Source organism: Typopeltis vanoorti, chromosome 18 (assembly GCF_054136105.1).
Source record: "Typopeltis vanoorti isolate ZY-2024b chromosome 18, IOZ_Tvanoo_1.0, whole genome shotgun sequence".
Taxonomy (NCBI): Eukaryota; Metazoa; Arthropoda; class Arachnida; order Uropygi; family Thelyphonidae; genus Typopeltis; species Typopeltis vanoorti.
Genome location: NC_143566.1, coordinates 55,503,666 through 55,531,228, shown reverse-complemented (window position 1 = coordinate 55,531,228; position 27,563 = coordinate 55,503,666). Strand labels below are relative to the sequence as shown.

The 27,563-nt window shown below is 35.7% G+C and overlaps 1 protein-coding gene across 1 annotated transcript in view; it reads left to right on the top strand.

Annotated features, from left to right (window-relative positions):
• The window catches only part of LOC150096677 (disorganized muscle protein 1-like), a 310,506-nt gene that overhangs the window by 23,227 nt on the left and 259,716 nt on the right, over window positions 1–27,563 (top strand). The window contains exon 2 of the mRNA XM_090408680.1: window positions 22,004–22,025. Within this exon, the coding sequence (XP_090264806.1) occupies window positions 22,004–22,025 (22 nt within the window). The remainder of the gene's footprint in view (window positions 1–22,003; window positions 22,026–27,563) is intronic.

Sequence of the window (27,563 nt, the reverse complement as noted above, 5' to 3'; positions counted from 1 at the left end):
TGATTTTTGTAAGGAATGCATTAATACATTACTTATGAGGACGAAGCCAAAAATGAATCACTGGAGATGGGTCTTCAACCTGAAATAAGTTGTTACATGGCAGTATTAGGAAACTTGGGTACAAACTTGACATCTTTACTCATCCTACTTGGTTGTTGGAGCATGTGGAATTTTTGGCCTCCAAGTGAAGAGGAATGAAAGTGCGAAGTCGGCATTTTAGATTTACGAGTGAGCCGAATAAAAATATACGAAACCTTCACAGAAAGGTATTTAACATGAAAAAAAAAAAAAGTTAAAATTTCACTTCTGGAACTCGACTTTTTCCTAGTTCCTATTCTATCTTACATCATCTGTAAAAAGTTATATTATTCATTTTAATGAATAATATTTATTATAATGAATTAATATTTAATATAATGAATAAAATTTAAATTACACCTCAAAATATATTGGTCTCAAAATAATATTCTTGTACCAAATAAACAGCGAAGAGGTACAAGAATATTATTTTGAGACCAATATATTTTGAGGTGTAATTACAATATATAGAAATCAGAATAAACGATATAGATCAGAAAATATAACATTTGTGACGAAGCCCCCCTTCATCCCAAAAACATTTTACTTAACAATTTCCAAACGCGTATCGAGAAGCTTCAGATTCTTGTACGCTTTTTTTTTTTTTTTTTTTAATTCCTGATACCCTTTGTTATTAAAAGAGTATGAGTGGACTTGAGTTCAAAAAGGTTGAAAAACATTAATTTAATAGGTAATTTGTTTTATACTCATCTGTTAAAGCAAAACAGTAGCAATTGAAATACAGTGATTTCTTCCAGATAGGAACTAAGGTGATTTGGGAACATCTGCAGACAGCTTGAAACATGTTCAAAAGTAACTCGTTTTTTTTAGGTCTGTTGCATTTTTGAAACGAAGCTAACCGAATTCAAGTTGAAATGATAGTTATTATTTTTATTATTAGTTGAGTGGTGTTAGAATCTTGCACTATTGACGCTTAATTATTTGATGATATCTGCTTGATATCATTCTATTTTTTTTTTTTCTTGTATCAGTAAGCAGCCTACTACCACTTTTCATCATTGCCTCATTTTCTATATTTCCGCAGCGTGGAAGACGGGTAATATACCTAATCCTAATGTGAGTGTATTCACTCTCAAAACAAGCTGCGGTTTCAATTCCTTCCGTGGGCATGATTATTATTTTTCTTTTTTAGGTGGGAGATGAATTTCATCGTACGGTGTGAGATCACTCATTTTATAACCATAGAATCATGTAAAATCTGCTGTGCTTTTTTTTTTTTTTGTCAGAAAAGAAACGCAAATTTCAGCAATGTTATGAGATATTCATAACTTTAGATTTTTATTTATTTTGCGTATTCAAGTAAACTTCGTAACTATTCTAACAGAATGTCTCATTTTATCTTTTATACTCTACTTTTCTAGTTTTTTTTTGCTTTAATTGGAAATTCTTGCAGATTTTATATATCTCTCTTCACTTGAGGTATTTATTTATCGTATTTTAGTTGTCTCCCTATATCCCGATAAGCAAAATAAAATTCATTTATTAAAAGATTTGGTAGTAAAGTGAACTGATTCAACAAACTGTACAAAACAAACCACGTACACAATTAATTAAGAAAAATGTCATTTATGTTTTTGAATTACAGATATAAAGATTAACGAGAACAATATATTTCCTGAAGAAATTAGAGCTGTTAATATGGTCAATTGGAATATTATTTGAAGTGAAAAATATGGTGCCAGGAATCAGAGTTAGAAAGAAATATTAAAAATAATAGGATACAAAATTTAAATTTTATCAGACCTAATACAAAACAGACTGAGTTTAAGGAAAGTTCACCATTACCATGTAGTGTGTGATTTTTTCCACCTCCTTCAGGGTCAAAAGACACAATTATTGCATATTGTTTCTCACTATCGTATTCTTTTAGCTGTTTTGTTTCGTGCATCAGGTTCAGCCCTTTCTGATGTTTCTTCCCCCCCCCCCTTTTTTTTTTTTGCATATTTCAAAAGATCTTCAATTCCACTGAAGTACGTAATGCTACACTTTTCTTCATGTGTATGTGTGTGATGAATTCTTCTTATTGGTTTGGGCGCCGGGAAGGATCCATATATATATATATATTTTTTTTTTTCCTGTTTATTTACTTACTTACTTCTACCTTGCTACTTTTATTTTTAGTTTACTCCCGCCTTTGTTTTACGAGACTTCGTGAAATATAAGGTCACCAGTTTAAATTAAGGGGATATTAAATCCCACATTGTTTTAAAACCGAATAAGAAACTCAAAGATCGGAATCAAAGATTTATTTTAAATAATTTATGGGTGCACCTTTTTGACAACTCGTATAGCAGAGTATATAAGTTCTTTTCGCTATACCCTTAGTATTATACTTTGGTCTAGCTACTCACTGATGAGATCTCAATAAAGATCGAAACCGGTCTGGGTAGTGACCTCCCACCATAATGTATAACATCACCCATCTCCTAGGAGACGGGTTTTACATCATGGAAAATACTAAAATAAATAAATTTCGTGTGATGATACTGTGATCCCCCATTTTACGGGAGTTCACAGTACCATCTAGTCCCCCCCAAATTTTATCCGGGCTCCGGAACCGGCATAGGCTGACGAATCAGACCTATAGCTGGGTCAGTATTCCTGATAATCCGTGTGTCCTCAGACCGGTTTGCCTGCTTGCGGGATGAAAAACACCAGATAAACTGGCGGGAAAAACCCTGCTGTCCACGCCCAAGACCGGCTAACTTGGCTATGGCTGAGGAAGATCCTTATGCTCCTCACGTCGTTGACGGGAATCGAACCTAGGACACTCCTTCCCAAGGCATATGGTTGCGAAGCGCAAAGCCACTAGGCTAACCGTGCGGACATGGAAAATACTAAGAATAGCGATCAGAACTTTCTCCACCTTTGCAACGAGTTGCCCTAGTTTGTACTACGTACTTGAACTACGTGCTTTAGCTTACGCTAGTAGTCGCCGATACGTTTATAGTTACTATATTCGGCACGAAACTCTTTGATTCCGAATCTTTGAGTTTCTTATTCGGTTTTTAAACAATGTGGGATTTAATATCCTCTTAATTTAAATAATGTTTTACATCGCCGAAATGAAGCCTATTGACTCTCTATTTTAAATAAGGTCACCAGTTTATTATAAGTCGCCAGTTATTATCTCAAAGGAGAGGTGTGCACATTATATAAAATCGATGTTGGAGTAATCTATTTCAGAAGGATAACATGTTCTGTCTGTGATTGCATAAAACTAACAGACGTACTCACCTTATATACTTCACCTCTTCAAGATTAATTCTAAATCGCAGTAATCTTACCTAGCAAACTGAAGCCTGAACGATGAATCATAATGTTTTTTTTTTTTTTTTATTATGGTTAGAAATAAAATAAAAACATAAAATTAAAATTTTGCGTTTTTATTTTATTTATTTTGCATATTTATTTGATTTTATTTTTAGCTTCAAAAGTTCCTATTGTTTGGCTGGTTAATATATTCTTTGAATATAGAATAGTGGCCACTGCCATGTCTTTTCATTGCCTAATGAAATGGCGTTTTAGCTAGAAACAGGAAGTATAATAGAAATATATTTTAAGAACAGGTAGTTCTGTTCCTCGCTTGTGGTAGGCATTTTTTCTTAGTTCTTTACGTAATTGTGTTTTTTTTTCTTTTAAAATATTCCATCTTTAATTAATTATGTATTTTTAAATAATTAATTAAAGCATGTTAGTTAATTAATTAATTAACATAAGTAATTCGAAATATTTCGAATTGCTTATATTAATTTTATGTTTACGCTATTTCTGCAACTAAACAAAAATTCACAATAAACAATTCGAAATATTTCGAGAAAATTTTTGTTTAGTTGCAGAAATAGCGTAAACATAAAATTAACTGAAATTGAGATGAAATGCATATCTAAAAAAACTGTATAGTAAACGAACGAGAGTGATTAGCATAAATATTTTTATGGAAAGACAACTAATAACGATTTTTTATTTATCCGAATAAAAAAGATCGTATACGCAAGATTTTCCTAAGGAAACATAGTTTATTTAATTGTTTGTGCCAATATTCTTCAAGTAGTAAAAACTCAATGTTGTGATAAAATTCTCCGTATGCACTAATAAGTCAGTGCATCCTTCATTTTGGATGAAATGGTAGGTTATTCCCTTAAAAATTGAGTCTGGACCAACTAATCCACTGCGTACACCACTAATATACAACTTTTAGATAGGTTTTACATATTTATTATCATTACAGGCTGTTCTACTTATTATTAATTATTTGTGTCATGAATAACTTCATACTTTTTTATCTTTCATTTTGTCGCATAATTAAAACATTATATGAGAAGGCTTATATTCGGAAAACAGAATATCAAATCACTCATCATTTTGGCCTGTATTACTCATCAATGAGGCCTGTATTACAGGCCTCATTTAAAATAAAGTATTTATAAAATTTGATGTGTTTAAAACAAATTCCTAGAATTTTGAAATAAAGTCATAACGAATATATCCCGTAATGTACAATGAAGCCTTGCAGAAACTGTTGGCGTCATATTTTAAAACACATGGATGGCATGGTGCGGAAAAAGCAGAAGAGACTAAACTTGTCGTTCTGTCACATGCCTTCAGGGGAAAGAGTGTAATCGATACCAAAGAATGCGGAAGCAAAAATCGTCCTTTGACTTTTTTTACTAGTTTAAAGAACTTCCGTAGGAATAAAGCTGTTACATTATCGCCACCGATCAGATCACTTAAAAGGACTTGAACAATAACGGTTTCGTTTCAGATTACTTAGTTTTGCTGCCTTCTGCGACCCTGACCGCACTGGCATCATGCCATTCCTCCTTCAACCTCGGCATAAATTGAACTGGAAAAAATTCTGTTTATTTTTAAACGACCATCGTTATTTCATTCTCAGGTAATCTGCTTTGTTCCATCCAGAATCGAAATAAAAATTTTACGTATGCTATGAAAGAAAGGATAAGAAGATGCGATAAGATTTTAGTATTTCCAGCTGTCAAAATGTTATAAAATATATCTATATAAATTTGATTTAAATAGCAATTTAAATTTAAATTGATGCGCCTTCATCAGCGAATCAAAAATTTATTATTATTATTATTATTACAAAAACCTCCATGGAGTCAAAGACTCATCGTGGGAGGTCCACTGTTATACACAAAGTTTATCATACTGTGCCTTAAATATATTCACTGTCTCTGCACACACCACACTCTCGAGCAAAGCATTCCAATCACTCACCACTCTCCATGCAAAAAACCTGCTCCTCACTCCCCTGCTCACACCCTCCTTATACAGCTTCCAGGAATGACCTCTTGTTCTCCTGCTATCCTCACCCATTCTGTGCAAAACCTCCCCGACGTTAATCTGGTAATAACCACTCAACAGCTTATATGTCTCAATCATATCCCCCCTCCTCCTTCTATCCACCAATTTCTGCAAATTGCATTTTGTCAATCTGTCTTCATACTCTACATTCCAGAGACCAGAAACCACCTTAGTCAATCGCCTCTGAACTTTTTCCAACGCAATTTCATCTTTTTGAAAACCAGGTGACCAGATCTGTGCACAGTAATCCATATGTGGCCTGATCAAAGCCTTATACAAAGGAACCATAACATCCTTACTCCTACAAGTCAATGTCCTCCGCATCATTCCCATTATCCGCTGTGTTGTCTTCACTATTTTAGCAACATGTCCCCGAAATTTTAGGTCCTTGTCTACAATCACTCCCAGATCTCTCATTTCCTCTACCTCTTCCAAGATATTCGCACCGATTGTGTACTTTACATCCCATCTCTGCTTCCCAAATTTCAAAACCTTACACTTTGAGACATTGAATTGACATCCCCACTTATTTACCCATTCAGACAGTGTATTCAAGTCCTCTTGCAAAGCTACAGCATCCACACTACTCCTGATAGCTCTGCCCAACTTTGCATCATCTGCAAACAACTGCACATCACCATTCAGACCTCTCCAGATATCATTTATAAATATGAATATATGAACAAGAGACTTTTTATTTGTTACTCCCACTATATTAAGCTAGCTGTGCACTTCATTATTATTGCTTACATTAATATTTTATTTATATATATATATATATATATATATGTTGTGTTTCGTGTAACAACATTTATTAAATTTAACTAATATAGAAAAACCCGGTTGGTTGCATCTCTTAGTTTGTATGTTCATGGAATTCCTAGTTACACAAGTCCTAGGAAGTCCTTTTTCATCCTACAAATCAGAGCTGCCTTAAGATACTAATTCAAAAATAATTCTGCAAATTTTCTTTGAATACTTATTGATTATTTTAAATTAATTTTCACCTTAGACAGCACCTTATGTATATTTTTTTAAATTGTTAACCTTCAATTACGGCTGAGACAAATGTCATTCGCCCACCCCTTGTTTACAAATTATTTGGGTTTACTTATTGGTTCATCCACTTGATGTTCCTTGTGCATTCAGCTGGATCAGAAAAATTAACTAGACACACGCCGTAATGTTTAAAACCTGTTTATCACAAGAAATTTATGTCTCTTTTATAACGCTGAAAGAGATCGAATAAGTTGAAAAGCATAAAACTTGGGAATTAATTTTTGAGACGTAGAATTATCCCACTATGCATTCTAGTAAGATGCAATGTTGGCAAGCAACAAATGGAACGCTTCAAGTTTACTTGTTTAGTGCCAGCTGTCAAGGGTATTTGGATGTTCTGTTATAGTTTTTATTAGGTTGGACTAGATCCAATTTTTGCAGTTAAAGGTAATATGAATGATGCAAAATATTTGTAAAATTCTGAATAACTTACTTAAATAAAGATTGATGGAATATGTCGGACAGTTATTCGTCTTCTATAGCCAAAATTATGATAAAATAGCACTTGATCCAGAACTTGTCTTCAGTTTTTCCTATTGCGATGCTTTGCGTTATGGAGAATGGAAAAAAAGGGAAGAACGCAAGCAATTCCACCTGTCCTAAAAACAATGTCGTTGGCTTTAGTGACTAACTCACTGGTTTGTAATTTGAAGAAAAGGAAAATGGGAACATTGGCTTCCCATACCCAGTGTCATCAGAGACTGCGGTGTTGGCACAGGAGTATAGTACAATACAAAGTATTTTAACATAGATACAAAGTATTTTAAACACTCGTGTTAAGAAGTGTATTATGAACCTACTGCATGCTAGTTTATTATATGTTAATCATGAACCTGCTACCTCTGTCTGACTTGATTGGAAAAATCCACAAAGTACACTGGTGTCCAAAACCTAAGGACGAACACCATTTCTGACGTTGAAAGTTTATTTTTCACTTGGTTAGACTATAATAAAAATGTAGTTTAATCCTTTATCCAAGTGTGAGCAAACAAAGCTTGCGCCTGAAAGTATCAGATACTGAGATAGGAGTGATGTAAACTTGCTCCACCTTTGCAAGGAGTTTCCTGGTGTTGTACCACCTTACCCCAGTCCTGAAGATACTTTCAGGCGCAAACTTTGTTTGCTCACACTTGGATAATAGATTAAACTAAATTTACTATTTCTGACGATTATAACTGCAAATTCTGGCGAATCAGCATGCGGCGATTTGTATAATTGACAATTTCGAGTAGAAAACTGGTATATTCACATTTTCTAATCGCGTGCAAAGGGGTCATATGGTAGCACTCAACAAGATAAAAGGCTGCGCTAAGCGAATTGTATTTGAAGGCAGAGACTGCCTTCAAATACAAGCTGCAAGCGTGGATGTCTTGTAATGTCTCGAAGACATCATTTAGATTCTAGATGATTCCACGCGGAGAATATTGTTGGAAAGCTTGAAGAAAGGCCGCAAATTTACTGATATTGCCAGAGAGGTTGGAATCTGACATAGTGTTGTATCCAGGCTTTGGGCAGCATTTCATACCAATGTAATGTGTTCCAGACATTTGGTAAGAGGTATCTCTCTCTCTCTCTCTCTCTCTACCATGGAGCATGAAGACAGATTTTTTTTTTTTTTGGTCATTACAGCAAAACGTAATCGACGCACCACTGCAGGTCAGCTTGCAAGTCAAAGCACAGGTACGCGAATATCTCGACAGAATGTTGCAAAATGTTTGCGACAAGCAGGATTATACACCTGAAGGCCTGTAGTCTGCATCCCTTTATCCACAGTTCATCGTAGAGCACATTTTCAGTGGTGTTGCAGTCATAAAAACTGGACAAAACATCAATGGGCTAATGTACTCTTTACAGATGAGAGTCGTTTTAGTCTTTCCCCCGATTCTAGATGACACTTGATTTGGCGTGAATGGTACTGCTCACCATTGCAAGAATGCTCTTGAAAGGGATAGATACAGCGGTGCTGTGGTCATGGTGTGGAGAAGCATTATGCCTAATGGACGCACCGAGGTATAAGTGCCGGAAAAAGGGACTATGACTAGCGAACGATATTGCAACGAAGCTCTTCAACATTATGTTCGATTGTTCCGTGGTGCTATAGGTGAAGAATTCATTTTTATGGATGGCAGTGCCGCACCACATCGTACACGAAAAGTGGAGATACTTTTGGAGACCGAGGTCATTAATATAATCGATTGGCCAGTAAGTTATCCAGATCTCAGCACCTCATTGAACACATTTGGGATGCAATAGGAAGGTGCGTTGCTGCTCGAAATTCCTCTCAAGAAAACAAGGCCTTATCTTTGCTCAGGAGGAGGAATGGACTAGTCTGCCTCAAGAACTCCTGAATGACTTGGTGCTTAGCATGATACGTCGTTGTGAGAACTTCATCGCAGTTCGGGGTGGATATATTCCATACTGAAATGTCTCTCCGCATAGTTTTTTGTAAGCACTGTACATTAATTCCTTAATTACGTCCTTAGCAATTTTGTAACTTTTGCCAAAAAGGTATTACAATTTAATTTGTACACAGTTAAGGAATTAACGTGCATTTTTGTATAATATAATTTATTAGTATGCTGGCAATAAATTTATGTCCATATTTAGCTGTAGTCATGAAAATGTTTTCATATGCAGGTAAAAATGTAGTTCGTCCTTAGCTTTTGGACACCAGTGTTTTTTTTCTCAAAGCTGATAGTAATTAATGACATATCTTTACTGTTTATATGGTAATCTCGCACACTAACAGTTGTTCAGCCTGTCGTAAATTAACAGTGGATGAATAGAAAATTTTAGGAGAAAGAAGAAAAACCGCGGATTATATGCTTTTTGGAAAGGTGTAAGAGGACGACCGTTTCAAAGAAATATATATTGTATAGGGGGAGTGAACGAAGAGGAAGAAATATCTGTTCTGTGAATTGAATTTGGAGTTGGATTCTGAAGAGGTCTTGAGTGATTGCTGAAATTCTCCCACTCCTCTAAATTAACAAATTTAGTGGAGTTGAATAATTACCCATTAGCTCTAATGAACACTAACTGTGAAGCAGAATCTGTCGAAAATGAATGAGCAGAAACAGTCTGTGTGAAAGATTGTGCAACGATTGGTAAGATGGGTCATTATTGAATACTGAGGTCATTAGTATTGAGTAGTCGATTAATCAGTACTGAGTCGAGGATTTTGTAGAGAGCCCAAATGTAAAGATGGCATTCAGTGGTTGTATGGAGTTCATAATTCAGAGGTAATGCGTTTATTATGCTTTGCTATAAACATGTAATCTTACGATATGTTTATTCCAAAACAGTCCCGTAGAACTTTGTCCTATCACAAGAACATAAATCTATTTTATTGTAGAAAATTTTTCGTTGGAAAAAGTAAGAGTGGATTTTTTTTTTTTTTTTTTTTTGAGAAGCAAGATTGATTTTTGCAAGTAGTGTTTGTCCGAAGAAAGAGTGTTTGGAGGATCAGCGTTTAGTATTGTAGAAGTATATGTTCCGGAAATTTTGATGAATTGTGTAGTGCAAGGTAAGTTAAATGAGAAAGAGGAGTAAGAAGTGCATTGTTAAGACAAAACAGTTAGCTGGAGAAGGTCATTGATGCACAGAAGGAAGAAAGGCAGTAGGCGAAAGAATGTTGTCATGCAATTTCCTATTACAATAATCTCTCGATTAGTGCGTCATTTTTTTTCGATACCCAAATTCGATTAGTGCGTCATTTTTTTTTGATACCCAAATTCGATTAGTGCGCCTATATACATTTTAAAAATAAATGTTACAAATTTTAAAAAGTTTCTATCTAATGGCTAACTATTTTAAAATATCACTCACTAGAATGAAATAATTTAGTTACCGATTTAAAACATTTTACAAAGTTATTTTTAATGGCATACTACACTACTTCCATATACACTATGTATACTATTTTCCAAATTTTTACTGCCAAAATTTATGTCGTCTGCTATAGTGCGCCCACAGATTCGAGACCTTCGACACTTCTGAGCATGTCACAAAAAGGAGAATCCATTCCGATAATAGGGTAATCAATCCGTCTTCTGGGATGAGTTGTTTATTATTACACGTCGGAAAATTAACTTCTCTTTTATGATCATTGTAGTTTTTAAAGTGGTAACTATTTTGCTTGTATAACAGTTTGGGAATTTTATCTATAAAGCACATGATTTCGCGTGTTGGTGACCAATTCGTATATCCTTCATTTCTTTCTCCCCTTCAGTGATAACGTCCAAGAGTTAATTAAATCTCATTCTGAAGAGTTGAGTGATTCCGACCTGCTAAATTTAGATGCACAGCGGGAAGATCCCGAAGAATATGAAGAAAATTTAGCCACTGATAGTCAACTAAAAGAGATTTCACATAAACAATTTGAAAATATTTTCGAAAGTACAATCGAAGTTTTTAAGCAGCAATGCTTGGAGGCCGACCCTGATGAAGAGAAGCAGTAAAATTTGCAGAAGAGTAGAAGAAGCAATAGGGCTATACCGTCGGTTGTATGAAAAAAAGAAACAAAATGTCTGCCAAACTACGTTAGCTCAATTCTTTGTTAAGAAGTAGAATAATAAATTTATATTATAAATTTATAATATAAATTTATTATATTATATATAAAAAATTAAGGGTCAAAAAAGAAATCTGAGGAACAAGTTATACATTTTCCCATAGGTTATTATATTCGATTAGTGCGCTTTCGATTAATGCGCCTTTTTAAAGAACACATTAGGCGCACTAATCGAGGGATTGCTGTATTTGCAAAAGTTTGACGACATGGATCCTTCCACTATCATATGTAATGTGCAACCAGAGAGAAAGCTGGCAACTAGTTGCAGAAAACGGATAATAAGATGGGGAGTTTGCTTAATGGGCATTTGTTTCAAGTTCGTTGAAATGTCTTATTTAGATTTCTAAACTACACGATAAATATTAATGGGATATAAGAGTATTTTTCTTCCAGCTTAGATTATAAACTGAGGAAGTTAGGCGACACAAAACAAGTAAAAGCTCACAGCATAATCCTCACAATCGAAAGCTCTGAGGACTAGGAGATTTTTTTACAATTTTGTCCGGTTTGGACAAAATTCTTCTGTCCTCTTTCTGTCGAAAATGAAAGAAGCCATTGAATATTTGGAATGACAGGTTATCATCATCAGTGCAAAGGTTGGTGGATAAAAGTTACGGTCAATGGCTTTGGTAGTGGATCAGAATGCACAGCTGTTAGGATGAAGTTCCCTTCATGTAGAAAGTTTAAATTAAGCTGTTAATCCTAACAGCTTAATTTAAACTTTCTACACAGATGTCTTATTTTCATTTGTATCTTATCTTCTCCTCAGAAACAGCATTATCTAGTTTTCGAGGAGAAACAACGGAAGTCTGAAAAGTAAACTGTTGTATGTTTTACATAGATTGCATTTTGTCTAGGGATAGAGAACCGGGTTAGTTAGATGATTTCAGTATATAGTCTAGTAAGTCTGTCACTTTCATATGTTTTATAGTTAGCTAATCCACCATTAGCTGAAAATTGATTATGAAGGTTCCTCGCGCCCTACATGGGTTTGAATCCTATGTAGGTGCAAGGTCTTCACAGCCAAAGGGCATAGAATTCACCGATGAAGTCTATGCCCGATAAAGACTAATTCATCGGTGCGATTAATTCATTTCATCGATTATGCTATGAAGACTAATTCATTTTTCTAACTTCTGTTCAATATCTAAAGTTTACTGCTTTGGTACCGCATAGGTTTATAGATCATAAAGTAAAATAACAATAACCTTGAACTTCTCTTGGAACAACCAGCATGTGTACTGTAGCTCCATTCCAAAACAATTAGGCTTTCTGTTTCCCTCCGAATGCTGTTTTTCGCTGGTTATCCATATACAGATTTCACCAGGAATGGAATATACTTGCACGTTTAGTATGTTTTCCGCATAATCCCAGGTTTCGTTTTAAATAGTGATTAATGAGATTGATTATTAAGTTGTCTTAAGGATCGCCTCATTATAGTTTACTGGCGTCCAGTTTTACGTTTCATGGATAAGATTTTCATCGAATGTAATCAGTTGCTTTTCATTCTCAGAAAATTTCAAACTCCCTGCTGACATTGTAAACCTCCATAGTTCTGTCGACATGGATAATGCCTTTTGGATGGAAAGACCTGAGTTCTAATCTCGCCTAGGATGCGAAGAACCTTTGTAAAAGTTTCTCATCTACAGATGAATTAGGCAGTGCCATGTGGAGATGACAAGGTTTTTTCTCCCTCAAAATTGGCAAACCAGTCAGAAGAACACACGCAGTTTAGAGGCATAATACGCTAGCTAATACTCTTAGTTGCTACGGGCTTTAATTCCAAACATACCCATTGACCGTGCTTTATCATTATTCCTCCCTACCAAAGACTATATGTTTCTGATTATACAAGTCTGAGAGAGTTATACTGCTGGAGTGAAATTTGTTTATCGTCTATGGTGGTAAGCAAACCGTCTGGATATAGAAGAGGTAGGATCACTTTTTTTTTGTTGTTTATATGCTGTAGTTTTAGCAAGCGGCGAAAAACGTACGGCTATAATTCAGGGTATTAAAAAAAAAATCTGTCATTTCATCTAACATCAGCTAACATAGCTTCGGGCGAATGAACATGGCATGTTTTTCCCCTTTCCCTCTGTTGCCTGCTATTAACAAATCAACCGGCAAACAAAAAATAGATACTACCGCATTCATGGTATGCATTTTTATAGCCTCAGTTTTAGCACTTAACTGTAAAATGCGACCATTTGTTTTCGAGTATTTTCTAATTGTTACAATTCTCAGTCACTCATTTTATGTCATATTTATTTTCTACCTTTAACTCATCGATATAAGCAAGGCTGGCCACGTTTCTTTATGTAGATTGCTATGAATAATCTTACTCTTTCTCTGAAATTATTTGTAATTTCGATTTCCTTTTTTGACATGCAAATAAGTACAGTCACTTTTTAAATTAAATCAAATTTGTATTGTGATGAACGAAGCTGATTAGGCATTTCTCTCACAAAGGCGTTACCTATATATTTCAGTCAGTTATTCACATTTGACATAATTGGACGCAGTATGGTCACCCCATTAGGCTTTTGGCGTGAAATCTTCTACTGGAAGAGGTGGTAAGGTCGCAGATTCCTTTTCCAGAGAGATTTAGTAGGCCTATCACAAACATTATAAATGCCTATGACGGAATTCGAGCCCGCAGCCTCTTGGCTGAAAAACAGATACGTTAACTACTCGGCCGACCAGGCCGACTGTATATTTTAGCAGAATGCAAAATAAGAATAATCTTAAAATGTTTTTGTATAATCTAGTAAGAATCAGTAAGAAAGTATTTTTAGTATTCTGTTATCATGTCTCTATTTGAGAGTAAGGCATAATTTATAATTATGATTATTCTTATCCTGCAGATTAGAAGATTTCCGTAATTTGAAATGTGTACCATAAATTGAAAGCGTGTAAGACGCAGTCAGTTTATAATGATGTTTATTCTAGGGTTTATTTTAGTCGTGTGCCATTGGCCGTTGTTTGTTTATTTTATACCAATTGAGGTCATAGGAATGAAGGAAGAGCAATCTTAGAAGACCTTTCAGTAGTATACTGTTTTTATCACCGTCTAGGCATTACTGGAGATCTGCAACTGTTTATTTTCTGGCCTCGAAAATGCTCTACTTACAGTAGTTTTGTTTAAATTAGACTTTCTTTATATGCTTTTTCGTAGTCTGCTTCATGCTCGCGTGAATTTATCTTTCCTATAATTCAACTACCTCAGCAAGAAAAGAGCATTGGAATATTTTTTCCAGCTGTGTCTTTACCCTTGTACGGCTTGTTTTAACTATTATCCCAAAATATCAAAAGTGAAGTCTGGAACAAGTCCAGTATACTCTAAAGTTCGCCCCACTCATATGACAGTTACCTTGCCAGATTTCTTTCACACTGTGCACATCGGAGTGACTAAAACAACAAATGATTTACAACACCAGAAAGACATTTTACTGAAAGATAAGAAAGATTTTCCGCCTGTATTTCTAATCTTATCCTCGCAACTCATTGTTAAATACTTTTAGTGACTTTTATAGAAAGCAAGATTTGTAGCGCTGCTGCCGGAAGCACGGTGGATGACCGAGTTTACTTTTTTTTTTTAACCAACAGGATTTTTGACAAATTTGAAAAACTCTAAGTATTTTATTTCTAATTTGTGAAACATTTTTTACTACTCATGTTGAGAAGAACAGTTAGTATTTCTTTATTCCTTATTGGCTATAGGTTCATAACATTACTCTGTTGTTTTCATTTTCATTGAATTTCAATGAAATTTAGTATTAATGGTCTGTATTTCTAATACCCTATCTACGAATAACTGTTCGGACACTTTAGCAGTTTACATTTGATACCAGCAGGCGAATTCTAATATCAGGTATTCGACTTTGATCACATTCTGCATCCTTTGAAGGAGGCTTTTCATCAATGTGCAGAAGACAGGTGGAATTTGCCCCCATTCCTCCATCAAAGCAGCACTGAGAATTGGATCAAGCATGCAATCGGAAAGAATGCTTTATGGAGATAGCATAAGCTGGAAGGTAGTAATCAGTTATATTAGTAGTTATATGCAGCTGCAGGCCAGGAAAGTAACTCGGTTGGTAAAGAAAGCACAAGTGCAAAATGAACCAGCAGTTGCCAGTCAAGCCATGAAAAATCCTGAGAAGGTTCTTTCGATATTTCGATATGTTTTCAGTGAAAGAGAGAATGATTATGGGAGGATGATATCAAAATGGCAGACTCTTAATCATTACAATGATATAGTTGAAGTATTTAATGAAATAAGCCGAGCTAGAGTGAACACAGAATGGTGGAAGAGGATCAGCTGCAAGTGAGTTGGAGGTATATGAGGAATTAAGTAAAGTCGATGTTAATGAAACAATATTACTCAATGACATACTATGGTGTGTTTTATGGGAATGTTCCAAGGAGTTAATGACAGCTTTGATGTTATTGTTTAACTGGAGATTTGCAACGAATTGGATCTCTAAATTTCTGTGGTTGAAGTTGTATTTAAGCATCAGAAAGATTGATGATCATTAGGAACTAGAATTTGATTCTATGAGTGAATCACAACATGGTTGTTAAGAGGATGTCATGTTTTAGCAACCTACTTAAGTGTTACAACAGTGACAAATGTTTTAAATAAGAGTGGTGCATATGCAACGAATGCTGTCTGCTGCGTTATTGTAATATCTTTCTTTATTCTTTATTACTAATTAGCAGTGCGCGCTTTCCCCCTCTTAACTTTTCTCACTTAATCTACTGCATATTATGTTTATACACCTTCCGTATTTACTGGTCATAAGCCTGTGAACACTGGAAAATTTATTTGTTAGACTCTGCCATCCAGTATATCAATATTCGGCATAAGACTCAATAAAACGTCCCGCAGATCTCTCTTACTAGCGTAAATTCCTTCAACAAAGTTAACATAAACAGTCGTGGTTCTTAAGTAATTAAACTGCGCTTTTAATGACGTAGTTGTTTCCCCGCTCATAAGTCCGATTATTTTTACAAACAGTGCATTGTAAAATAAAGGATCAGGCAGCACTCTTTTAACAAATAATTAAAACACATTTATTTACTTTAATATGAAATATACATGAATCAAACGACAGGGAGATTGCTTTCTCTACCCATTTATAAAAATTTTAGCATAAAATTAAAAAACCCTTTTACTTCAATACTAAATAATCTCTATAACTCCAAAACTTATTTACTCTTTGCTTACAAATTCAACTTATTAAGCTTCTAGTTTACTCGCATAGAGGTTAACTAACTCTCTGCTAAGTTATTTTTACAAATTTGATATCAACTTCTAACATGCCAATTGACTCTCTTATGGACACTTCTTATTACTATTAAACTAATTCTTAACAGTCCATATATAACATACCTCCTAGATTATAAGAGAAAATGTACAAAAGGATGGAACTTACAGAGGCTCTGTATCGCACATTCAGTCAAGAGTCTTGCACTAAAGTTTTTATGGCATTTCTTTCATCTGGAGTTTTAGGCTTCCTTCAGGAGTGTCTTGCTTCAGCAGTATCACGTCGAGATATTAGCGGGCTTTTGAACCCCAATCTGCAGTACTCGAATAGCACATGCAAGAGGTTTCAGCATACGGGCAAATTCTCCTCTGGATCCTACTTCGGGAACTTCTGCTTCTAACTCTCTCGGCAACTGGGCCTGGACTCTCCTGCTTAATAATTGGGGTCTTCCTCTTCTCTTTTCTCTGCCGTTACTGCTCTGGTTCCGACTGCCTCTCCTCTGCCGACGACTGGAAGCCCCTTATGCTCGGCTCAGCCCCCTTTTTATTTTCCCGTTCTCCGGACCTTGCACTAAGGGTTGTAAACCCCGAAGAAAATCGGCATGACTCTTTCATATTCTTTTAAGTTCGACCTACTCTTTGTTCTCCTCCGTGCACTCTTTTGATCTATTTTGCCAGGCAGCGGAAACTTCTCTAAAACTAGCTTTGAAGGTATTCATGCCCAGAACTCGCAAACAACTTTCTCATACACATAACTGCAAACAATTTTCTTGTGCTCTTACACATAGCTATATACAAAGTTCCAATGGCAAAGCATTGGAACTTTCGTTTTCGACGTTAAAACAGTAAATACAGTCACTTCTAGGGTTAACTACATTAATATTTAACAGTTGTCATGAGACTTTACCTATGTAAAAATCGATGTACAGCGCTTTGGTATTTTTAAGCTACATCGAATTTTACACATATACAATAGCCTATTTAGATTTTGGAAAGGCCTTTGAGACTAGAGTAATGCTTTGGGTATGAAATTTTCCATTTGCTATCTAATAGTAAGTTGTCTATATGGGAAAGTAGGTATCCTGAAGTGGAAAGTCACTAATAGTGTGCTACAGTGGATCTGTGTTTAAGGGTATTATTGGTTGACTTATATGTTAATGATGTTAAGAGAGGTTTAAATGTGAATATATACTTGTATTCAGATGATGTAACATTGTGTGGGGGGGGCGGGGGATAAGCTGTGCACAGTGAACCAGATGCTTTGTCTCTGCGGAAGTATTTGAATAGACTAGACTGTGTATAAAGGCACAAGAGTGAGGCTACAAGTTCAGTGTTGCGAAGTGTAAGATTTTGAGATTTAGAAATGAAGAGTGGGATCTAGTATGTACCTGGTGATATAGTGTATATTTTGGAGTCTGATTCAGCTTTTATACAATGAAATGAAGTTAAATTATTCCATTGTATAAAGGCTCAATCAGACTGTATATGGAGATCAAATCTGTGCCCAGTATGTACTGGGCACAGATTTGATCTGGTTTTCAAAAGGGGGGGGGAGAATATTTCGGAAGAGAGAAGAATGACTATGGAGATCTTAAATCTAGAATTTTGGGTATGACGAAATATTTTATCTTAACTCCTACTGAGATATTTATTTCGGAATGAAGATCTCTCTCTCACTTTCTCTTCATCGGAAACTTTTTTTTATTTTTTTTTTATCCAGTGCTGCTTGCAGGATATGCCGTCATGTCACTAATACGAGTATGATTGATGCCTCAGAAGCATGCAGATAGCATTTCCAAAGTAACTATTTATGTTCGCTGTATTTCACTTTATCAAAAAAATTCAAGATTTTTTAAGTTAAGTGAATTTTGTAGTTAAAAGAGACGTAAAAAAATCTTGCGCTTCTTCTTTCGATGAGTCGGGGAATGAGCAACTTTCATCGTCTAATATGATGTAAGCCAATGGAGGTTGCTCATTCTCTTTGGCCGCCTGGATGGATGTGCGAGTAATTAGCCAATCCGCTCTCATGGCACCAACCAACAGGCTGCGGATTCGAATCTCTTCCTGGTGTGAGACTACCTTTCTTCTAATACATTGAAGATCTGAATTGGCTTGAAATAAATTCCATGTTTGGTATCTAGAGCAGGGTTTCCGGACTATGTAAAAATAAATAAATAAATAAAATACAAAAAACTACATAAGATTAATAAAAATAGGAAAAAAATTACCTTAGCCCACCCAGTGTACCATAAGTTTACAAAAAAAAAAAAAAAACTTTTGTGAGTAGATGTCACATTAAAAAGTACAAATATTGCTACTTTACACTTGCGAACAATCCTGTGAAGACAATGCTATAAGTTTGTTGTCACGACTTCTTAACTTTGAGTCTCAATTCCATGATCTGTGAAGCATCTTTTGGTAGAGCTGAATCTCTCGCCAAATGATTAAATTCGCTTAGTTTTGGGATTCTGGTAGTGAAAATATAGACTCCGCTTGTGATCCACTGGCTTCATAGTAGACGTAAGTTGTGGATAGGAAATGCGTTTTCTATTTTTATTAAACTTGCCAGTTGGTCATCGAAAAATAGCATTTTCATGACTCCTTGGTTCACTGTGAGCTAACTTACGTGACATGAAGTCCCGTGCTTTTTTTTTTTTTTTTTTGTTGCTACTGATGTAAACAAGAATTTTCCTGAATTGGTTGTGAGATAGACTTTGTACGTTTGCTTAATTTTTATGAGGGAGTTTTCGAAAAGTCAGGTTACGCGTTTTTTTTTTTTTTTCCTCGAGGAATGTTTAATAATAGGAAGCTGAAGTTATATACCAAGAAATAAATGAAAATTCACTACTTCTACACAAAAGTTTCAAATTTATTGATACACTTGTCCCAACGATAGATCAGTTTATTAATATCAGCACTGCAAAAATCCGTGCCCACACTCAGTAACCAGAATCGTACCGCCTGATGAATTTCCTCATCCGTAGTGAAATTCTTCCAGAAAGGTGTTTCTTGAGAGTGCTGGGGATGTGGCAGAGTTTCCCAACTATCACAAAAACCACTCACGAGTGGTGTGTGGAGTAGCGTTGTCATGCACCAAAATCACGCCGCTTGTCAGGAGACCTGGTCGTTTGGGTCGAATGTTACTTTCAGTTTGTCCAACGTTGCATAGTAAAGTGCTGCATTGATTGTTCCTCCCTTCGGGAAGTCCACCAACAGCACGCCTTGGCGATCCAAAAACACTGTGGCCATTGCTTTTCGAATACTTTTGAATTTTTCCCGCACAGGAGATTGTGAATGTTTCCAGATTATGGAGTCTTGTTTGCTCTTCTGGGAAAAGTGATGAATCCACGTTGCATCTCCTCCGACAAGGCGAGCGAGAATATCCTCTCCTTTGTCACTGTATTGCAACAGATCCTCCAGATACATCCTCATGCGTGTTGCCTTGTGCTCCTCTGACAAATGTCGGGGAACGTAGCGGGAGCACACCTTTCAAAAGCCAAGGACATTGTGAACAATTTTAAACAGTGGACTTACTCAAGTTTACCACTTGTGCAATTTCACGCAGTTTCACTCGCCGGTCTTCAAGAACGATGCCCTTAATGCGCGACATGTTGTCTTCTGTCTTGCTCGATGTCGATCTTCAATGTCAACACAGCCCGCTTTAAATTTATTGCATGAAAAACACACCTATAATAAATTTAGTTTAATCCTTTATCCAAGTGTGAGCAAAACAAAGTTTGCCCCTGAAAATATCTTCAGGACTGGGGTAAGGTAGTACAACACCGGGAAACTCGTAGCAAAGGTGGACCAAGCTAACATCACTCCTATCTCAGTATTCTCCCATAATGCAAAACACATCTCCTTGCGGATATGTATAATGTTATGCATTAAGGGAAGGGCCACTACACAGACTAGTTTCGATTTTTATTGAGATCTCTTCAGTGGGAGCCAGGCCCAGAAGTGGAAATACCAGGCAGAAGCAATGGCACCCACTGAAGAGACCTCAATAAAGGTCGAAACTAGTCTGGGTAGTGGGCCTTCCCTTAATGCATTACATTATACATATCCGCACGGAGATGTATTTTGCATTATGGGAGATACTGAGATAGGAGTGATGCTAGCTCGGTCCACCTTTGCAACGAGTTTCCCGGTGTTGTACTACCTTACCCCAGTCCTGAAGATATTTTCAGGGGCAAACTTTGTTTTGCTCACACTTGGATAAAGGATTAAACTAAATTTATTATAGTCTAACCAAGTGAAAAATAAACTTTCAACGAAAAACACACCTATTTCTTTGACATCACCTTTTTGCCATACACAGCAACCAGTGCAGTCAATGCTACTGGCATTTCATTTTCCATTCATTCCCCTTTCATTTCCTTTACCATTATTAAGAAAAAAAAAAGGAGGCGTACCTTACTTTTCGGAAACCCTTCGTATCTTGATACCAAGTTTCGATCGAATATGCAATATGGGTTATTTACACAGTCCTTGATAACATTGATGCATAATTAGAAATTAAATACCTAAAATAAGCCGAAGGTGATATGTATGTGGTCAGGCAGAAACTATACTCAGATTGATCCATTCTAGCGATGTTCCAACAACTTATGTCCCGACTTAAAATTTTTATGATTTTTTGAAATATATAAAATAGTATTTTGTGAACAATCTGTACATGTTAGGGGAAGATTGTCATTTTCGTGCTGACTGTACTTGGATTGCTAAATGTTATCTAAACATTCTCAGACTCCATAAACTATGTAGGCTTGTGTCATTAAAATATCCTGTCCTAAAGTCGATTGCTTAGAGCCCCCCATAGCTGAGTAAGCATCGACAATGGTTAGAAAGATCTGGGTTCAGTTCCTGTCCAGCACGAAAAACATTTATAATGGCTTCGGAGTAATGAATTAACAGTCTCATACAGATGCGGAAGAATGTTTTCTCCATCGACTGATTGTTAGGAGATAGCAATTTAATTCTGCGAACAGGTAAACCAGCCGGAACACACCGAATTAATATACGTTGTATCGACCTCATTGCTTTAGTTGCTTCGACCGTTATTCCAAACAATTTATTAACTTATGTTTATCATCATCATCATCGATTTCATGATAATCTCTATTTCATGGTTTTATAATACACCCCCCTCGAGGGTGTTTGTTTGTAGAGGTTACTGTGAGAGTAATACTACATAATGTAAACGTAATCTATGAGACAGATTAAGTTTACATGATTACTAAGTTTAAGGTTTTAATTTATTGATTGTTAAGTTTACTAACACCTGTCAACAATTTTTCGCCGAATTAGTCTGTCTCTTGTCAAGCACTCAAATAGTGTCAGATCATCTTTGCCTGCCTTCTAGGACAATGATTGCATCAGTTCATCTAGATCTTGGTCTTCCACTGGTTCTTTTTCCTGCCATCTTAGCATCGACCATATATTTTAACTAATCCTTTTGATCCCATTCTAAATGGCCATAGATTACCTCTGCTTACGCATTCTTGAATTCTCATTTTTAATATTCTTCTGGCATTGATGCCATCTGGTCACTCTCCAAATTTTATATTTTAGTTCTAGCTTTATGTTTTAGTATTTTAAATTAATTTAGGATTCATGTGTGCTGTTAATGTAATATGGCTGTTACTTTGCAATAATTAAGCTTTTTATTTTATTTTTAGCCGAAGAAGAATCAAAGAAACAGTAAGTTGATTTTATATCAATTTTATAATTTTAATTATTTTTCATTCTTTAGATTGATCGTGATCCCAGATTTGTTTTGCCTTTAATTTTTTTTTTTTTCTCGAGAAATTGGATTTTTCTCAGGACATCGCTGCACCTTATTATAAAAGCTCAGAGCCGCCGTAGCTCAGTCGGTATAGACCAGGGGTCGGCAACCTGCGGCTCGCGAGCCACATGCGGCTCTTTGGATGTGAAGCTGCCGCTCTTTAGTTCCATACGCAAATATTATTTATTTTATCAAAAAAAAAAAAAAATTTAAAAATCGTTCTGAATCGATTAACGAGGATTAGGCACAGATTCTATCTCTCAGCCACTTGTACTCGCTTTTCACCTCACCCCTCCCCCGTGACAAGCATCGTCACTGTCGTCAGTCCGTCGGAAGCTCTCGGAAGTTTATATGTTTGGCAATTTTCATTGATTTCGGCATAGCTGGGCATAACATCTTTACTCGTAAACTAAGTATCTAATATTTGCCAAAATTAAAAAAAAAAACTAAAATGTGCAGACTGCGCCGTGATAAACACGTTCTGACAAGTCCGTTCGTGCCAGTCGGCGATCACCGCACACGGGAGGCGACCACAGATGCGACGAAACTATGTACTTATAGTCAATCAGTACGTGAGAGAGTGAGACAAACAGTGTTTCGTGTCTAAATTATTTATTTTAATAATTAAATTATTAGAGGATTATTTATTTTATTTAGGTAGGTATTTTTAATTGGGAAATATCGTTGTAAAATGTTTTTTGATAAATTATATTTCATTATGCCCAGCTTCTCGTATCCGCTAAAACAGTACAAGATAGAATAGCTAAAATATCTTCAAATGTAACATATTTGCAGGTGGAAGATATTCAACCTTCTTCTGCCTTATCACTTGCTATAGATGAGTCTTCCGACATAAAAGACACGGCACAAGTTGCCCTTTTTGTCAGGTATATGTCTTCCCAAGGTCCAAAAGAAGAACTTCTAGGATTGCTACCGCTCTCGGGACAAACTAGAGGGAAGATATAGCGAATGCCGTGCAAAAATGCCTTGAAGACAATAACATCTTGTGGCTCTTTAAAAACTTTGAAATTTTGTAAATTATAATTTTTGACTCTTCCGACTCAAAAGGTTGCCGACCCAGGGTATAGACGAAACCCAGGTCGGAAAGACCTGGGTTCGATTCTCGTCAATGACGTGAGGAAACTTTATCTGCTCTCTTTCAGCTAAAGGTGAGTTAGCCGGTTTCATACGAAGGTAGAGGGATTTTTAATCGGGAACTCGAGTATTTCGTCTCTCAGAACAGGCAAACTGGCCCGTGAACACACACGGATCTATAGTCATAAAATACATACTTAATCACTCATCAGGAGGGCTCAACCAGTCCTGCGGAACGGGGTGGGGAATCCCATACGAATAAATTATAAGCTTGGGAAACATAATTGCGATTAGTTGTTAAGGAAACGTTTAACATTTAAACTTCGGGTTACAAATATAGAGCTCAATAGTTTTAGAACTCCTTTTATTTGACATACAATTCGAAATGAGTTTATTAAGTTAATGTAATGGGATATTTTTTGTTAACTTGGAAAATAGATAACACGCGCCATGAGGGTTGTCCACTTTCGAAATTTATTACTAGAATTCCGTCCACTGATTGTTAGGTGATACGATGTATCTTTGCAGATAATAGACGGATTTTTAGTCTGAATTCTGCGGCTAAATGAAGCTTACAGTATGTTGCATTAGAAGTGTCATGTACAGAATATCTTCAATTGTTTATAAATAGCACCAAATTTCCAAATGCGTGGAATTTTTTTGTTTTGTGTAAAATTTAAAAAAAAATATTAGTATACATATTTTCTAAAACTAGGTTTCATGTTTTAAAAATGAAAGTATTGAGGACCCGAAGCACTGTCCTTTTTTCATATGGGAAATAGGATCTGTGCCCGAATACAAATAATCATTTAGATTTCAGAATTATACTAAGTGTTTATTATTAAATGAGAGCCGGCTGGTTGGCCGAGTGGATAGGGTATCCGCTCTTGAGCCAAAAGGCCGCGGGCTCGAATCCCACCGTGGGCATGGATGTTTGTGATTTTGTGTGGAAATACCAGTGTGGTGATCGGCGGTTGATGGTGTTGGTGTAGTTGCGGTCAGTTGGTGATTGAATGCTGAAGACGGAGTTGTAGAGCAGGTGCCCTCCCTCGGTGAGTCCTGGGACTCCCTGGAGGTGTCAAATAATAATAATAATTAAGTACAAGATCATCGAAATTAAAATAAAGTTGATATCAGTGAAAGAAATGAAATACCTACAGTATTAGAATAATGCTAACTTATGAGTTTAGTGATGTTCATCTATTTTATATTAAGATTAAGAAATATTGTTATAAGTGTTATAATTATTATTACTGTTTGTTTACCAGGATACTGAAGTCCGTCTATGGTGACAATATAAAATTTGAAAATAACCTTTTATAATAATGAATTTATCATAAATGTATTATAAATAAAATTATTTGTTTACTGCTTATTATGCGAATATTTTTTTTAAAATTTAATAAAAGAAAGGAGGCATAATAGCAGTAAGCTTTATTTATTTTGGTGCTGTTATTTCTGTATTTGAATTTTATTTATTTATTTTTTAAAAACTGACGTCTTACAGGGTAATTATTTCGCAAGTCTAAACCTTCACAATGTCTCAAAAACAGCAATCTTGACGAAGTAAAATTGTCTTCTTGTATTGTTAAAAAAATAAAAGAAAAAAAAACGAAGATTGAGTGCCATATAAGGTAATGAGCATTTACCAGCGAACACAAAATAGTCGGGTATGCGAAAGGAAGTTGGGAATAAAGCCAGATTAAATGTTTGGAGCACTTTGTATTCAACAAGGTTGGACATAACCTCGTTTTTTTTTTGTTGTTATTTTAATTAGATTTAGAGATAATAGCGTCGTGGAGAACGCGATGAAGAAAAGATTCAACGATATTCAACCCCGGTTGGTAGACAAATACAGAGCAGTGTAGATTTTATCTTTTTGTGTTTCTTTATTGTACGCTACATGTTCATACTGTATAAAGTATATAGAAAGATGAGTGTTATATGAGATGATAAAAGAAATGAATAATTAGAGTGCTTTTTAGAGATGTGCATTGTTGTGTACAATATAAAACCTGGAATTATTTTTTTTTAATCAAGAACGAGAGATATTTTAGAAAATGTTCTTAGAAGTCAATACTTATAACCCATTTGCTTATTTTGATATCGACTGAAATTAGTAGTATGAAAAATTTCAGAAAAATAATGTTCTTAAACGGTTTGGTTTGTATATTGAAAAAAAGAGAATACAGTATTGTTGACACATGTGGTCCTGATTTGAAGTTAGTCCAAAAAAAAGTTAGAATGGAATGGTCAGAACTTTTATTTTATTTAAATGAAGATAACAATACTGTCGAACAATATTTCAATAATATGTTTATCTTATGATCTCTGATAATAATTGATTTATGGAGATCTTCCCCAATTTCATACTTTCATTGTGCATTTTATAGGCACTATAAAAGTTATAGGCATTAGTGAGACTTGGCTAACAGCAGACAATGTGGTTACAGGAATTGAATGGGAAGGGTTTAGTATTTTCAGGAAAGATAGAGAAGATAGAATGAGGGGAAGAGTACTGCTGATGATATCAGATGAATTGCAACTAAAACGAATAGGAGACAGGCGGGAGGGTGGCTGTTCATTTGAAGCAATCTGGTGTGAGATTAAGACCAGTAAGACAAAATATATAGTTGGTTGTTGCTATTAGGCCAGCGAGTTCCACAGATGATCTGGAAAACATGCATACAAATAGTGCGTGGGTACAATGAGTACTTGTCAAGTGATTATTATGGGGGATTTCAAATATGGAGATTTCAAATATAGACTGGAAGGAAGAAAGATCACATAGCAGAAAGGAAATAGAATTTATACATCTGCTGAGAGATCTACTTAAGGCAGCATGTGATGGAGGGGACTAGGGGTTGGAGAGTATTGGACCTAGTAATAGGATCAGAAGAGCTATCTATAACCAAGGTGACAACATTGCCTCCAATTGGTGAAAGTGACCATACGGTCTTGACTTAGGAAATCGTAAAACATGAGGGATATTCTATCAAGAAGGGATATTTACGGAACTACAAGGCAGATGATTATGACATGCTTAGAAGGAAGCTTAAATTTGTATGATGGGCATAAAACACTGCAGGGTAAGGATGTTAGTAGTGCATGGGATATCGTTAAGTGTCATTTAGAGGAAGCAATATTAAATTGTATACCTAGGGTAAGGAGGGTTAACCGGATACGAATTAGATGAATGAGTAATATCATTAAGCACGAGCTGCAGAAGAAAATTCTGTGGAGGGTATATAAAAACTTTGACTAAGCTGTTTAAGTCTCAGCTCTAGTAGAGTGCAAAGGGAGTGGAAAGAGTGCAAAATTATTCCTTTTCATAAGGGAGGTTCTAAGACTACAGTAGCCAATTATATGCCAATTAGTATCTCAGGCGTGGTGGTAAAAGTACTTGAAAAATTGGTAAAAAAGATAATTCAAGAATGGATAGATAAAAATATGACACTGTATGAGGGTCAACATGATTTTGTGAAGGGTCTGTCATGCCGGTAATTTACTAACTTTTTATAATTTTCTTAACTATTAGATAAAGGAAATGGCTACACGATGATTTTGCTGAATTTTGTAAAGTCATTTGACAGAATATCACATGGAACACTGTTACGCAAATTAGAACAATGGGGATGGATATGACACTGGTTAAGGATAAGAGGGTGGCTGCTGGACAGATATCAAAAAGTGGTATATGGTGTGGCATAATCGAGGGAAAAACGGGTGACTAGTAGTGTGCCACAAGTTTCAGTGCTGGGACCATTCCTGTATAATTTGTACATAAATGATATAGGAAATAACCTGAAAGGAAATATTCAGTTGTTTGCTGATGATGCGAAATTAGGTACAGTGATAGTTAATCAAGGCGATGTGGAGAGCTTGCAGGACGATTTAAATAGGCTGTCAGTATGGGCAAAAGTTAATGGGTGTCAGTTTAATGTCGAGAAATGTAAAGTTATGCATTTTGGACTAAATAGATTACAACCCGTGTATCACATTGATGGTACTGTACTCCAGGAAATAGATCAGGCTAGAGTTTTAGGGGGGGGCGGTGGTATTAGATAGAGAATTAAAGTTTAGAGGACATATTGTTAAGGTTGCTAAGGTAGCCCATAAGATTACTTGGCTAGTGAAGAACACATTAATAAGTAGAGATAAGGAGGTTTTTATTCTTCTTTATAAGGTCTTGATACTCCCACTTCTGGATTACTGTGCTCAAGTCTGGTTCCCTGAATTTCTCGAGGATGAGGAAGCGGTGGAGAGAATTAAGAGGCAGGTGACCAAGATGGTGAGCGGCCTGTGGAATGTTCCCTATGAGGATAGATTGAAGGTGCGTGGATTGCAGGAGTTGGTTG